At 39.5% G+C, this 15685-nt stretch overlaps 3 protein-coding genes across 5 annotated transcripts in view; 2 read left to right on the top strand and 1 right to left on the bottom strand.

The window, feature by feature from the left end:
• The window catches only part of LOC108966074 (neurogenic locus notch homolog protein 1), an 8702-nt gene extending 2339 nt beyond the window's left edge, over positions 1–6363 (top strand). The window contains exons 2-8 of the mRNA XM_018928809.1: positions 630–792; positions 1046–1269; positions 1344–1425; positions 5111–5202; positions 5261–5648; positions 5710–5843; positions 5908–6363. Coding sequence (XP_018784354.1) covers positions 630–792; positions 1046–1269; positions 1344–1425; positions 5111–5202; positions 5261–5648; positions 5710–5843; positions 5908–6138 — 1314 coding nt within the window. The 3' untranslated portion in view covers positions 6139–6363. The remainder of the gene's footprint in view (positions 1–629; positions 793–1045; positions 1270–1343; positions 1426–5110; positions 5203–5260; positions 5649–5709; positions 5844–5907) is intronic.
• A 1191-nt stretch (positions 6364–7554) lies between these two features.
• On the bottom strand, positions 7555–10903 carry LOC108966037 (ras-related protein Rab-35-like). Its single transcript, XM_018928756.1, has 3 exons — positions 9755–10903; positions 8768–9067; positions 7555–8696 (listed from the first exon to the last, which is right to left on the bottom strand). Exons 1-3 carry the CDS (start codon positions 9804–9806, stop codon positions 8443–8445), a joined length of 606 nt encoding a protein of 201 aa, XP_018784301.1. The 5' UTR covers positions 9807–10903; the 3' UTR covers positions 7555–8442.
• Positions 10904–11209: 306 nt separating this feature from the next.
• The window catches only part of LOC108966030 (protein suppressor of forked), a 48328-nt gene continuing 43852 nt past the window's right edge, over positions 11210–15685 (top strand). The window contains exons 1-11 of one of the 3 annotated variants that reach the window (XM_018928742.1): positions 11210–11434; positions 11505–11827; positions 11893–12168; positions 12229–12340; positions 12402–12593; positions 13171–13362; positions 13439–13852; positions 13915–14022; positions 14297–14591; positions 14660–15507; positions 15566–15670. In XM_018928742.1, coding sequence (XP_018784287.1) covers positions 11402–11434; positions 11505–11827; positions 11893–12168; positions 12229–12340; positions 12402–12593; positions 13171–13362; positions 13439–13852; positions 13915–14022; positions 14297–14591; positions 14660–14886 — 2172 coding nt within the window. In that variant the 5' untranslated portion in view covers positions 11210–11401 and the 3' untranslated portion in view covers positions 14887–15507; positions 15566–15670. Of the gene's footprint in view, positions 11435–11504; positions 11828–11892; positions 12169–12228; positions 12341–12401; positions 12594–13170; positions 13363–13438; positions 13853–13914; positions 14023–14296; positions 14592–14659; positions 15671–15685 lie in introns of those variants that run through there. The other 2 variants (XM_018928743.1, XM_018928741.1) reach the window with 2 other exon arrangements.

Here is a 15685-nt window from a genome sequence, read left to right as displayed (position 1 = left end):
TATTATTTTTTTAATTTTTGAAACTGTAATTACATTCTTTTTAAATTAATAATTTTTCAGTCAAAAAGATTTTAATTGTCCGTATCTAAATGTGAAACAAAGTTTGCGAAAATTATATGGGAGAAGCATAAAATACAAAGCGTTTTTAACAAACATTATTTGAAGAAAAAGTACTCTAAGCTTTTGAGCTTTCAAAGCTCACTATAATGCTGATGGTAAAAATAAGCCTGAAACCCAAAAAAATGTCTTAATATAAATTCTTGACATCCCTTGATCTAATATTCATATACCTGTCACGCATCTTCCTGGAGTAAAGAACTTTAGAATTAAAAATAGAACACGCAACATCAGGAAAGGTATGGTTTCAAAGTAAAAAAATCTTTGACTAAACGTGATATAGCTAAAGGAAACTCTGCTAGGCGACAGTGTCTGACGGGATGCACATTTGGGAATGTGAGTAAGAAATACAGAAAAAAATCTGGGTTTTGGGGACGTATTGCAGACATAATGGGTAGTTGATGTCTCCAAAAATCGAATGGCTTTGACCATATACTAAACTGAATAACTGTAGCACCGATAGCAAGCCGTCAAGAGATCAATATTAAATTACACTTCTTTCTCTCTTTCAGCCTTCGAAAATCGCCTTGAGCTTTGTGCTCCTGCTCGCCGCAATCACCAGCTTTCCAGAGGTTCTAGGTAAAAACGTAGACAAACGTTGCGTGAACTGCACCTATCGTACATATTACACCTCTGCCAGCAGCCCGTCACAGTACACAGCACGAGATGCCAGCGGTATTTAAAAATTCTAAATTCGTACAAAATCACTTATGCTCTCACATGAAGCACAAACTTCCGAGTAACGCGCATTAATGCATGCATAATAGTCTACTACGCATTGCCACTGTCACAACGTTTTTGGGTTCATAACCACACAATCACCGTAACAACTCTTCCATTGACTTTCTTCGCCTCTGCTTCCCTCATTATCAAACATTGTATACATCTGTTTATTCTATGTTCTACTTTTCTTCCTCTCATGTTCTAGTCGATGGCTGCCATGGCAATCCTTGCGGTGTGAATGCTATTTGTCAGGATGCTGGCGGTCGCCCTGTATGCTCCTGCCCACCAGGTCATAGCGGCAATCCGCTGACAGCCTGCAATCGTGGTGAATGTTTAGACAACATCGACTGCCGTGGCGATTTGCAATGCAAGGATAATCGCTGTGTGAATCCCTGTGTGGGAGCTTGTGGTCTTAATGCCAATTGTGAGGTAAGCTTATTGAGTCGACAGAATAATTTTTAGAAGATTAACTTTTATTATATGTACTCCTTTTCCTTTTACAGCCCAAAAATCACGTTGCCGTTTGCAGTTGCCCCACAGGCTATAGAGGCGATCCATTCACTTCCTGTCATCGTGTTGATCCTGGTAAGTTTACTTAGCATAATAAAATAATGTAGAACGGAGTGGTACTGCTGCAGTGGGCTTGATAGAATGCGGTTCCGGTACTGGAACGTACTTTCGTGTTCGTTATAAACAACTAATCGGAATGTCCAAACCTTATCAAGGCTTTAAATCTGGTATTTAGTTGTTATATAATACTGTGGAAGGTGAATCTGTTTGTCGTAAATCGGGTCCGCAAGTATCTCAAAAAATCTCAAACCGCCTTAGCTCTAAAGCTCTAATTAGCTTCTAGTTCTGAAAGTCGGATTAAGTTAACACTCTCCATTTGACTTCTCTAATGATCATCAGACATACTTTTCTTCTAACCTGAAATGCAAGTCCAACAGTAGACGTGGAGTGGGAGGGACGAATACAGCAAAATATTTGTATATTTAGAAAAAAAAAAGAATCCTACGAAGAAATAGCTGAAGAGCCATCAAAGACGATTCCCAATTTAAATTCAATATCAACTTGACAACAAAAAATATATCCTCAAGAGAATTTGAATTGAAGACGGAATCTTCAAAGAAGACTGAAAAGTTCTCCACGGGGATTTTTGTTTGGTTTTACATATAAAAACCCATGAAGACTTAGAGAATATTACGAAATCCGTTTCCAAACTGGTATTAACACATAAAAAATGTTTTCTTAGGTTTTTACACGTAAAAGTCAGGTGGAACGTTATAACTTCTGCCTGCCACTAACTTAAATTCCTTTTCGATAAGTCACCAGGTTCCATAATACTAAGTCTACCAAAACTAAGCAATTCGTTGTATTGTGAGGCGAAATTTCAGATTAAGAGAAACCAAGAAACCATTGAGCTAAGAAACCACAATGATTCACCCAGTCCAATACATTATTTAATCACTGATCGAGAACGAACAATTTAAAAACCGGTCTGCAGTGAAAGCCTGTGATTACATAACACCCGGTTTCATAGAAACGCCAAGCAGACATTAAGCGCTGCGCAGTGCCACCAAGCTCGAAGCCCACGCGCATATCCGACTTCAAGATTTATTCTTTACTAGCTGTAATTGAGACGGAAATGATGCAAGGCACACGTGTGACGCATTGCGTAACAGAATGTTGCAAGTTATGCACCGATTTCTAGGCAAAGTGAATGTTACTCATACGCCCAGTCGCACCAGCCCCCAGGGCGCTAAAAAAATTACGTAAATGCGAGAATTTGTTTGTAAACAATTTTTTGCGTCTAGTCCCATTTAACCCTGATTTTTTGCGGGGGAAAGCGGTAAATCTTATGCGGTGAAGGCGTTTAATTAATCCGTAACAATATTGCAAAGCCACAGCGCTTGCCTAACCAAACCACAAAGTAATGCGACGCAATAAAAAAAAGCTTTAGGCGTATAATTTGTAGTAAATAAAAATATTTATATTTTTTAACGATTTTTACTAATAAATTTGCGCATGCCTGCGTGCGTTTGAGCGCAGCTGCTTTGCTTTCCGTGCCAGCCCACACATTTGTCAGCTTATTAGCTGACTTTTACAATTGGATTTTTGCTACTAATTTATTGCCGCAAATATGCGATTACTCAGCGGCAGCGCTATGGGAGCCGAAGTGAACGCTTGGCGCCAAGTATTCTCAAGCAACGCCACTACACACACACATGCAAGCGCAAAAACATATATGTACATATATAATGGAAAATACGAGTATTACAAAAAAGGAAGAGCAAAAAAGTCATGAGTGAAGTCACACGCTTTAACAGATCAGCTGTGGGTTCCGGTTCACCTTCATGTTCCGCGCGAATTATTGATTTCGTAATATATTTTAAACAAGAAAAAGCGTTGACTTCGGCTGCATCGAAGCTACAATACCCTTCCCAGCTGAATTTCTTATAGCACAATAGATTTTTATTTCGATTTTGCTCAGTCAGTGTGTATGGCCGCTATAGCGCATAGCGGTCCGATGCGAACAATATATTCGAAGAAGGTGAGTCCTCTGCTCTAACGAACATTTTCGGCTTGCGCCACTCACAGAAACCTTCGGAGACAACTGACCAGCCCTTCGTTAACTATGAACGCCCTCTACCGAATCCAGTCGGTACGCGCACGCTCCGAAGTACATTCGCGACTGATTATGACCTATTACTTTCCGGACAAACCCTGTATACAGACGAATAGACTGACGGACGGACACTAAACATATAGATATGTATACTTCATAAGGTTTTCGGCATTTCCTTCTGTGTATTGCAAACTTCGTTACAAACTTAACACAAATAGTTCAGGGTATACAAATTTCTTAACAAAAATTATCATAGCTAAAGAGGCGCGCTGGCATCGCTGAAGCATCGCCAAGGCAACTGTGCGCTTAATTTGCTAAATTGTGCTGGTCAGCAGCTCGCAATGTTTTGTCAGATGCGTTGGCGTGCAAATGACAAATATACATATGTACATACAGAGGCGCATACGTTATTAATTGCGTCGTCGTCACTAGCCGACAATGCAAGCTGCTGATCGTTAACAAATGAATGCTGTCTTATCTGTCAGGCGTGTAAATAAATAAAATTCTTTATGATATCAAGAATGTCATAATAAAGGGTGCCCCATTACGCAAGACCAAAGAATGGACAATAATTTTTGAATATGGGCAAGTAAATATATCCAAGCGGAAAAACGTGTCTTCTTTATTCTTGAAATAAGTTTCAAACGTTCTGCCGAGTTAATAGTCCTTGGTCGGATAAAATTTCGGTTACGTTGACTCGACTGTGGTGGGAACAACAACTGGTATTCCCTTAAGTTTACCCAAATATCTTATAAATGTATTTTTTCGCATCGGATTCTAACGTACTTTTGAAAAATAGCTTGCCATTTCTGACAAAGATCCTAACCCAAAACAGTCAAGTGAACGTAATCGGAAGGGATCCAGCTGTCATTGAGTGCTATTTCAGGAAGTAAAAAGAGTAGTGATTTCAATCTTATAATATAAATATCATCGGCGTAAATGACACAAAGCGGTAAAGCGAAAGTCGAAAAGGAGACAGTAACATTTTATATAATCCGACCAACCATTATGAGCAAAAATTGGCCCTTTCCTACAAACGACGGATCTACCGCAACTGAACAGATCCGAATTTTTATCACGACAATGCCCATCAACTCGGCAGCATTCCTCTAAATTATTTCCAGAATGTTTTCTGACGGTACAATAACAGCAACAGAAAATACTGGCGTATTTTTTGTATGGTTTTCGTTTATATTCGGATAAGGATAGTGCCTTTTTAAAAATTGGAAAAAAATAAAAAACAAATAAATACCTTCAGCAACGGTGAGATAATAACTGATAGTCGCATAAGTTGAAGTTTCACGCTTCCATAAGGTCCTATATCAAAATTTTTAGCCCATCAACGTGATCAATTCAATATTGGCTGGTATTTTGAAGTTATGTTGAAATTTTATGTAACTTGCTATTATTGGTGCAGATTTTTCGGTTTTTTTTAAGGCAGTTGATGGATGTTTATTTTAGCGGTATTGCTTAATCCTTCGAACAAGAAGTCCTATTTCGCATGTTCTGACGATTTCTTTAAACAAATTATATAGTTATTAGTAATAAATATCTGGCGAGTACTTTATCGGGCTACTAACCGCTGATTACATTATAGAGGACTGCCATTACTAATTTACACAATGTCTCCATTTTTACTTTCAGACGAACAGTGCCATCCAAGTCCATGTGGTGTCAATACCAAATGTGAGATTTCGAATGGTGTGCCCACTTGTTCATGTATACACGGCTTCACTGTAAGTATAGCACTAAATAATAACGGCGATACTATTAACATTTTAACTCTGTGCCCAGGGCAATCCACTTAGCGGTTGCCGACACGAATGCGAGCACGATGGCGATTGCAGCGCACGCGACACCTGCAGCAACTACAAGTGCGTGCCCGCTTGCCAACAGTGCGGCATAGGCGCCACCTGCAACACAGTCGCTGGACATCGCGCTGTTTGCGAATGCCCTAAGGGCTACATTGGCTCGCCGTACACCGAATGTCGTCCCGAGTGCTATGGCGACTCCGATTGCCCATCCAATCGTCCGGCTTGTTTCTATGGCATCTGCAAGAACACATGTGATGGCGCATGCGGCGTTGGTGCTGACTGTAATTTGCGCGGTTTGACGCCTGTCTGCAGCTGCCCACGCGACATGACCGGCGATCCGTTTGTGCGCTGTCGCCCATTCACGAAGGGTGTGTATTTTGTGGTTTGTAAGTTAAAATTTGTGAATAATATTTGTTTCAATTATAACAGAGGATCTCTGCGAGCCAAACCCTTGCGGCACAAATGCGCTCTGCATCCCCGGCCATGACAATACTGGACGTGAGCGGCCGGTCTGCAACTGTTTGCCGGGCTATACGGGCAATCCGTTGTCGCACTGCTCACGGGTATGCACAAGATCCTTCATTTCGTTACTTTTTGTAATTTCATTTGTTGTTTTTGTATGTGCAGGGTGAATGCTTGAGCAACAACGAGTGTCCCGACAACAAGGCGTGCATCAACTATCAGTGTGTGAATCCCTGCATTGGCAAGTGCGCTTCAGGTGCTACCTGCGAACCAAAGGCTCACTTGGCGGTGTGTAAGTGCCCGCCAGGTTACACCGGCGATGCGTTGGTGTCGTGTCGCCAGACGCGCGCTTTCCCTGTGGCAAAATACGACGGCTGCACACAATGCGGAAAATAGGTGGTGGCCTTCTTGAGGCGGACGTCAAAACTGCCAAGCACAAAAGAGGGTGGATATATCTATGTATATAGCGTGCCGAAACTACTTCTGACTTATGCTCCGCGTTCTTCGAATGCTTTTATGCCGTTATATTTTTCTTATTGATTTTTTGGTTTTGTTTTGATATTTGTTTCTAACTCTAAAGCCTTCTATAAACTGCTCTGGAAATAAATTAATAAAAATGTATTACTTCGATTTGTAAATTAAGCATAATTTTGTAATAATGGTGCGTTGACGCGCAACCGCTTTTCGCAATAAATTTAATTTATATTTTGTATTTAAATTTTTTAATAAAATATATTTAGGAAAATTATAAAAAAAAGATGCTTACCGTTATTGTTATAATTGGAGTGGCAGAAAACTGCGCTGAGGTAGTTTGGAGGAATATTGCCGAGTTGACCGATCTTGTTCGAACAAAAATTCGGAGCATTTCCGGTTACTTGGTCCGGACTATAGTCGCAACGAGCATTTATAACGTTGTACATTGAATATTAGCAAGCATGCTTCGTCTTTACAGGCATCATTCTATTGAGACTGCTCAGTATGGACGGCGCGCAAGTCGACTTGAATGAGACTTTTGAAAACCTGGAGAGTATCAGTGTGGTGGGCGTGTTTGCATCCACAAAAAACATGATAAGAGTTAACTTTGGCGATCCACAATTGCTTATAGAGCCATGCTCCGATTCTCTGCAGAAACAACGGTTTTGCAGTTGACCTTAGCAGCGGATTGTTTCTGTTGAAGCTTGAGCTGATAAAATCCTTGTCAATACCGGTAACCGAAACCCGTAGTCGTAGAAATTAGAAGATGCTGATACAATCCGATAAAAAATAACCCGTTAAACACAACCAGTAGTCGCGGAAATTACAAGCCGCTGATAAAATTCTAATCAATACTGCTAAACGTGACCGTTAACCGTAGCAATTACATGTCGCTGACAAAAACCAGTACAATACTGGTAACCGGAACCGTTAGTCGTCGGAATTACATATCGCGGAATGCATATCGGGCCAATATCGGCATTTCGCTCATAAAATCCGGATCAATACCTTTAAACGGAACTGATTGTTGTGGGAACTATATATGCCGCTGATAAAATCAGGGTAAATACCTTCAACCGGCACCGGTAGTCGTGGGAATTACATGGCGCTGAATTCGACCACGAACGGTTATTTTAACGGTGTTTTTTGAGGTTTTCTATTTTATGTCCCCAAACTCTGCTTTGACTGTGTATTATAATTGTATTTTCTATTTACAACCAACATTATAGAAAATTACGAATACAAAATTATAATTTACAAAACAGAAAATTATCAACCATGGAGTATGGTGAAAAAGTGATGGTCCGCTCGCAATGACAAATTTTTAACACAGACATATTTAATTGTTATAAAAGTATTTTCGTTTTTTTTTTTGACATGGTAAGACGTAATATCACTTATATTTAGTAGACTTTACTTTTTTTTTACTAATAATTGAATACAGTTTTATAAACGAAAGTATTTCTTATGCACGAAATAAATACCAGTTGAAAGATGCAGCATTAAAATAACAAACTTGTGTTACTGTGGCATTAAGGTAATTAAACCAAACTAATAAATAATTAATTAATCAATGTAGGCTTCTTAGATTACCTTTAGCATTTAAAAAATATCTTTTTTATATGTATATAAGTTGTATGCACGTCTTGTGTATGCTATGGTATATATGTATATGTATTAGTTAATAGGTATGCATACATGCATATAAATAACTGTGTATTTATAAAACGCTATGCTATTGCAGTTTGCTGCATTTATATGGTTTTGGTGTGATTTAAATTTTTTTGTTTTTCATATTTTGTTTTACAAAAATGTTTTCTTACAACATACACATTTGTTCTTACATTTTTAGAATACTGCAGTACTTTTATAACTGCTATAAAAATACTTATTTGCACTGCAGTATGCTGTGAAACATGCAACACAAACTATTGCCGCTGCTGCTATATATTTTGACAACTCACGTGACCATGCTAACCCATATACTCGTGTACATTGTACGCCCGTTGTCCCTAGACCTGGACTGGTTTCTGTTCTTTCTTATTTAGTGTGTTTATTTTTGCGTATACGCGTTTTTCTTTTTGTTGTTGATGTACATATATATATGTGTAGTATGTGGTATGTTTTGTATTTTATATATAATATATATTTTTAAAATATGCTGAGTACTGTGGTTTTATTGCGCGTTGTACACAAAACCGTTGTGGTGGTGGGGCGGCATATGTTTCAACTGCAACATTTACTTTTTCGTTTATTCTTTTGCTGTTTTTTCAAAGTGATACTGTCCTTTTGCTGCTCATTTTGTGCATTACGCAGCTTATGCTGCAGCACCTGTCGCGTTATGGCGAGGAACATCTCTTCCACATCAATATTGTCTTTGGCGGATGTCTCAAACAGCTCGATGTCCATTTGGCGCGCAAAGCGCTGTGCATCCTCGGTGATGACCACTTTACGATCGGGATCATCATTTTTGTTACCCACTGTAAACGAAGAAATTTATCATTTGTTTTTGTAAGGTGACATTTACCCATGCTATCAACCATCAACTTACCCAATACTTTATTGACCACATCGCAATTATTTTGTATTTCATCTAACCATCGTCGCACATTCGCAAATGATTCGCCATTCGTTACATCGTACACAATGATTACGCCATGCGTGCCACGGTAATAGGTGCTCGTTATAGTGCGGAAGCGCTCTTGTCCGGCTGTGTCCCATATTTGCAGCTTGATACGTAGCCCATCAATGACAACGGTGCGTATCTTGAAGTCTACGCCGATGGTGGTGATGTAGGTGCCGGCGAAGGTATCGTCTGAGAAGCGTATCAGCAGTGATGACTTTCCAACACCTACAAGCGTAAAGCAGCGGGAAAAAAGCCAACAGGAACAAATAATTAAAAGTTTAAACCAGCGAAAGTAAAAGTCGAAACAGAAAATTAGCAAACGCGGTATATATTACAACACTAAATGAGTTTTGATAAATGAGTGTGTATGTGCCAAGAGGTTAAGCAGCGATTAGTTTAGTTACTTGCACATATAAATAGAAGTTAGCAAACTGTAGTTTGTTTACACTCAAATGCGACATGAAAATCATTTGACACATTACGTACAATGATTAGCGAATATTTTATCAACTAGCAAATTTTTTTTATTGTTATGCGTGTCAAAAAATAATAACCACTTTAAACGATAAAAAGAATGTTGGTCAAAATATAATGCTCTCAAAGCCCATTTCATACATGCTCAGAATTATCATGCATACTAAAATGTAGCAACAACATGTCAGTAAGTCAGCAAGCATACGAGACTGCGACCACCGGGCCAGCAAATAGAATTAGTCATTCATCGTTTTATGCGTTATATAGGCAGTTGGCGCTGTTATTTTAGTTTATGTAGTTGGCTAAAATTAGCTTATTAACTTCTGGGATGCAACTTATTTATGCTTGAGCTCAAATTGACCCAAATTCCCTGGTGATGCATTTTTAACAATATACTACACACATACATATATGTCTACTCAAATTGGACATACTCACCACTATCACCTATAATTAATAATTTAAATAAATGGTCAAAGCCGCGTGCCATGCCGCTTAGCTATTGTACGTTGGTGTAGAGTTTAACCTCCGATTAGCAAAGGCTGTTACAGCCTATAAGTAAGCAATAGTTCCACAAGAAACAATTATCCCAGTAAAAGCAAGAAGTGCAGCGTTGTGTAGTTACTTATTCTCACTTTTGTGCTATATTTTTAAACTTATTATTTTGTTCTCTTATGTGTGCTTTGTGTTGAGACTTATCGCTACTGTGTACCCCGACGCCAGTGATTCTTTTACGGGAATTGATAAGATTTACACAGAGCGCGCGGGCGGCAGATGGTGCTTCGACGTTATTTGGTGTGGGACACGGAGTTTTGTGAACGCCTACATACGTTGCCGTCCGAAACTTGGAATAATTTCGTTTATATGTATATCGTTGTTGATATGCTAAATTTCCAAATATATTTTTTCAATTTGTTGTTTCTGCTGCTTCGGTATGACGTTGGTGTTTCTTTCGGTGTGAGCGTTAAGGGACACTTTGGCTGCGAGTTGCATTTAGCGATTAGGCTGACGGTGGGTGGGCATGTAAGAAGTGATTATACCCCAGCATATATTATTTTGTATGAGAAATCACGTTTTTGGCAACTTTTCTGAAATATATTGCAACCAAACTTTTATGCTTCGTTTTTTTCTGTAACTTCTCGTGTCAAGTGACCAGCACCAACGTCTCCAACACCCGCGTTCACACACTTAGCACTTTATTTTGTTGACGACAGCAACGGCAGCGTTACCGAAACCGACGTTATATGAGGGGAACTGTCACGGCAGCGCTAACAGCGGCTGAGACGACGTTACTTTTGCAGTTGCTTCCGCTCCCTTTTCGTTTTTAATTTTTCATTGGATTTCTCCCCTACTGATGCTACTGCTACTTTGCACAATGGACATACGTTTTGAGTTTTGGGTTTGTTATGTTCGAATTTTACTCCAATATATGTAAAATATATATAATGATCTTCGATTTATTGTCTATTTTATGTGGACGCAGGATTTTTATAAACTTTGCTGCTGTTTTCCAAATTGTAACTTTAATTCAAACGAGACGTCTCATTCACTTTCTGCCTTCACTTCAAATCTCAATCATCCGTCATTTTTGCCATTACTGTCTTTTCTTTGTTTCGTGAAGTGATGCCAGTCCATGATATTTAAAAAGTGAAAATACCTACCCTGTGCGAGCATTTGATCATTTGAATATTTAAGAAACTAAAAATAGCTTTTGTGTAAATTACTATATATGTATATGAATAAATTATGAAATGGTTTTCTTTAAATACACCTATGTGCAATGAAAAAAATGCGATCACTTACGTGCGTTTTTTTGTTTATAAGTGTACTCATATATGGCAGCATTAATTATCCGAGGTGAGTTTACTTGACGCTAGTGACGTTTAGCTTTTTCACAAAAACTGTGGCATTTTTCAGCAGATTTTCGCGCTTGCAGGTAAAATAATAATTTAATAAATAATAGTGAATTGAAACAAAAAGGCTGCAAATTAGTTACAATAAGTGTTCGGGGAGTGGGTATAAGTGTGTTTAAGTGAATAAAGAACGGTTACCACGTGGGTATATAGTGAAACTGAAGCTGCAAAAATGTCCGTACGCGATCAAATTAAAATAGATATAGTGAGTAAAAAATAAAATATGTTACATTATTATTGAAATTATTAATTTTCCAAACACTATTAAATTCTAGGAATGGGGGCACGAACGATTGGTGCGTTCGCAACAGGTTGTCGAGATGCGTCCCTACGATATTGAATCATGGTCGGTATTGCTGCGTGAGGCACAAACGCGACCGGTAAACGATGTGCGCAGCTTGTACGAATCTTTAGTGAATGTGTTCCCCACAACAGCGCGCTACTGGAAGATATATATAGAGCAAGAGATGAAAGGCAGAAATTTTGAACGTGTGGAAAAATTGTTCCAGCGTTCATTAGTAAAAATTTTAAATATAGATTTGTGGAAATTATATTTGACATATGTAAAAGAGACCAAAGCTGGCTTGAGTACACACAAGTAAGTTGCCTTCATGTTATTTTAGTCAAAAATTATATATTGATATAATTTATTGCCTGTTGTAGAGAGAAGCTGGCACAGGCTTATGACTTTGCTTTGGAGAAAATTGGCATGGATTTGCATTCGTTTTCAATTTGGCAGGACTATATACATTTTTTGCGTAGCGTGGAAGCTGTGGGTAGTTATGCGGAAAATCAGAAAATCACCGCTGTGCGTAGAGTGTATCAGAAGGCGGTGGTTACGCCCATTGTAGGCATCGAACAATTATGGAAAGACTACATAGCCTTTGAACATAACATAAATCCTATAATATCAGAGAAAATGAGTTTGGAACGTTCGAAGTAATAATGCAAATTTATTTGGAATGATTAAACAATATTAAAAAATTATATATTTTTCAGAGACTATATGAATGCGCGACGCGTTGCTAAGGAGCTTGAGATACTTACTAAAGGTTTGAATCGTAATTTGCCCGCCGTCCCACCGACGCTTTCCAAGGAGGAAATGAAACAGGTTTGTGCACTATAATAATATAATATAATATTTATTTTTAATATAATCATTCTTAATCCAGGTGGACTTATGGAAGAAATTCATTGCATTTGAGAAATCAAATCCGTTGCGCACGGAGGACACCGCACTCATAACACGGCGTGTTATGTTTGCCACCGAACAATGCCTGCTGGTGCTCACACATCATCCAGCCGTGTGGCATCAGGCTGCGCAATATCTAGATCAAAGTGCACAAGCGTTGGCGGAAAAAGGCGTGCGTATTGTGTTGTATAAACGTTTAATTATATTTTTTAAATTTAACAGCTGGCGAAAAGGCAATACACCGTTATTGCGGTTACGATTGATTATCAGCAATATGTTGTGTTTCCTGGTAATATTGTGGTGCTACATAGTCAAGGTGCGCGCTGTGCCAAACAACTTACTGGAATGCTTACATGTGCAAAACCCAAATCTTGCTGGAAATGTTGCCAATAAAACGCTGTGTTATGCGCGCACTGCGCAACACAATATTGTTACAAATGCTATAATCAATTTCTTTTATTTTGAACTATTGTAAAATGATGCATGGTTGTATTGATACATTTACATGACTGTGGTTTCAAGCAAAAAGTGTGAATTTTTATGAATTTGTTGCCAAATGATTATAAATAATTGTAAATTACCAGTTTTTCTTATTGAAAAACACTTGAAGTAAGCCGAACATGCAACTGCATCGATGCTTCCATTGACATCGCCCACTCACTGTGTTCATTAGCTTGTATACATATAAACTCACATAACACAAATATAATATATATATATGTATTTAATACTTTTATCACTTTATACAGGACACTCAAGCTGCCAAAATCTTTGGCGACGAATGCGCCAACATATTAGAACGCTCAATTAACGGCGTGTTGAATAAAAATGCGCTGCTCTACTTTGCCTACGCCGACTTCGAGGAGGGACGCATGAAGTACGATAAAGTACATGCGATGTACAACAAATTGCTATCTATACCGGACATTGATCCAACACTGGTAGGTTGTGCGCGCATGCGCAAGCTTCTTCTGAATCGTTTAATAAGAAAATATACTTTTCTTCCCCCACCTTTAGGCTTACGTGCAATATATGAAGTTTGCGCGCCGCGCTGAGGGCATCAAATCCGCGCGAGCTGTCTTCAAGAAGGGGCGAGAAGATGTGCGCTCACGCTACCACGTGTTCGTGGCCGCGGCATTAATGGAGTACTACTGTTCGAAGGATAAGGATATTGCTTTTCGCATCTTCGAACTCGGTTTGAAACGCTTCGGCGGCAGTCCGGAGTATGTCATGTGTTACATAGATTATCTCTCGCATTTGAACGAAGATAACAATACGCGTGTGCTGTTCGAGCGCGTGCTGTCATCGGGTGGCCTAACGCCGGCGCTTAGTGTGGATGTATGGAATCGGTTTTTGGAATTCGAGTCGAATATTGGCGACTTGTCGAGTATTGTTAAAGTCGAGCGTCGCCGCAGCGCGGTGCTAGAGAATGTGGGTGCTTATTTTCACATTGGTAGCTTTAACGCCTTAAACTATGCTCTATTTACTTGCAGTTGAAGGAGTACGAAGGCAAAGAGACTGCGCAGCTGGTGGATCGCTATAAATTTTTGGATCTTTATCCCTGCACAAGTGTTGAGCTGCGCTCCATCGGCTACACAGAGGTGAGTTGTTGTGTGCTTTTCGTGTATTTCGTTTCACTTATATGTACGCATGCATTTGTAATTGCAATTTCAATGCTGCACGCGCCGCAAATGCTAGAAGAGTTACGTAAGTTTTGAAAATTGGCTGACACAGCTTGCCCTTTCCATTACGCACACCACCAGCGCAGTGACATACCCACGTACAAAACAACTCATTAGCACATATATGCAAAATTTTTATATATTTTTTAAACCAATTTATAATATTTCTTTTGCATGATTCGCCAACTTACAGAATGTCGGCATTATGACGAATAAAAGCGCCGCCAATGCTGCAACCGCTAAGCTAGATGAACCTGATGTGGAGCAGGTTGTTTCGCTGCCGCGCCCCGACTTCTCGCAAATGGTGCCGTACAAGCCTAAAGTGAATGCACATCCCGGCGAACACCCGCTAGCCGGCGGCACTTTCCCGCAGCCGCCGGCCTTGGCCTCGCTGTGCGCACAGCTGCCGCCGCCCGTGTCCTTCCGCGGTCCATTTGTCTCCATTGAAATGCTCTTCGACATATTCAATCGCATCAAGCTGCCCGACGGTGCGTATTTACTGTTATTTGTTGTTGTGAAATCTGTTTTAATTATCCAATATTTTTCGCGACCACAGCTGTGCCACTGCCCGTCGGCGATCATGGCTGCGACACGAAACTCTTCGACCTGGCCAAATCGGTGCACTGGATTGTGGATGACAGTGTGTGCACCGGCGATGCGGGCAGTCTGAAGCGTCGACGCATGCTGCCCGGCGGCGACGACAGCGACGAGGAGGGCCAAACGCCAGCGCCACCAGCCAATGACATATACCGTTTGCGGCAGCAAAAACGCTTCTCCAAATAAGCTGTGTGACATCATTTTTTATTTTTTTTATATAAACCTTAATATACCCTATACATATGTACATTAAGAGCGTGTCACTGCATTCGGATGCAGTATATTTAACGCAAAGCAAAAGCAAAATTTTTTTTTAAACAGTTTTAAGTTTTATTAACACATAATGAATTGCTGCCGGCAATATAAGGGCATTGCACATTGTAACCACACTGGACGGTATTTAGTGAGTATACGCTAAGTGCTAACTAAATCTAAGTCTAATTTTCTAATGTAAGCTTTTTTTCTCATGTACTACTGTAGGTAAGACTGCTGTTGGCGTGAAACATTTTCAAATATACAATCCACACAATGCAAAAACAAAATAAATACAAGTTTAATTAGACGCATAAGCTGTAATTGCATGTCGCTTGCTGTTGTCGCTGTAGCCCTAATTTCCACCATTACAATTGCTGTTATTGCTGTATTGGCAACAAGTAGCTATTATTGTTGTTGTGGCAGTATAAAACACCTTGCCAAATAGTTTTCGTTGTTCGTTGTTATGCAGGCGGTAATTGAGCGCATGTAAAACCGCAGCCAAAGCGGCCACTTGGCACTAACCAAGCACCAGCAGCTAAGCTCTGCCATGTGGTGAGCTATGAGACGTTATTTGCTTGTCATATTTTACTGAAACACAATTTTTTCATAGTTTCTACAAAGCAAACGCCTGTCGCCTAACATGGCATAGCCAAATTAAGAAATTGCACTAAGTAAGCCGCTAGCATTATTCTAAAAGTAGCTGGTGTATTAACTGGTGAGTGTTTGTTTA

The sequence above is a fragment of the Bactrocera latifrons genome, unplaced genomic scaffold, assembly GCF_001853355.1.
Source record: "Bactrocera latifrons isolate USDA-ARS-PBARC rearing strain unplaced genomic scaffold, ASM185335v1 scaffold_154, whole genome shotgun sequence".
NCBI lineage: Eukaryota > Metazoa > Arthropoda > Insecta > Diptera > Tephritidae > Bactrocera > Bactrocera latifrons.
The sequence above is the reverse complement of the archived record's forward strand: the minus strand, read 5'-3'. Positions and strand labels throughout refer to the sequence as shown.

Coding starts and splice junctions, on each gene's coding strand:
- LOC108966037 (XM_018928756.1), bottom strand. CDS start 9,806: ATGGCACGCGGCTTTGACCATTTATTTAAATTATTAATTATAGGTGAT. Junction 9,068..9,754: donor ATTAATTATAGGTGATAGTG/GTGAGTATGTCC, acceptor TTACGCTTGTAG/GTGTTGGAAAGTCATCACTG. Junction 8,697..8,767: donor TGTGGTCAATAAAGTATTGG/GTAAGTTGATGG, acceptor CTTCGTTTACAG/TGGGTAACAAAAATGATGAT.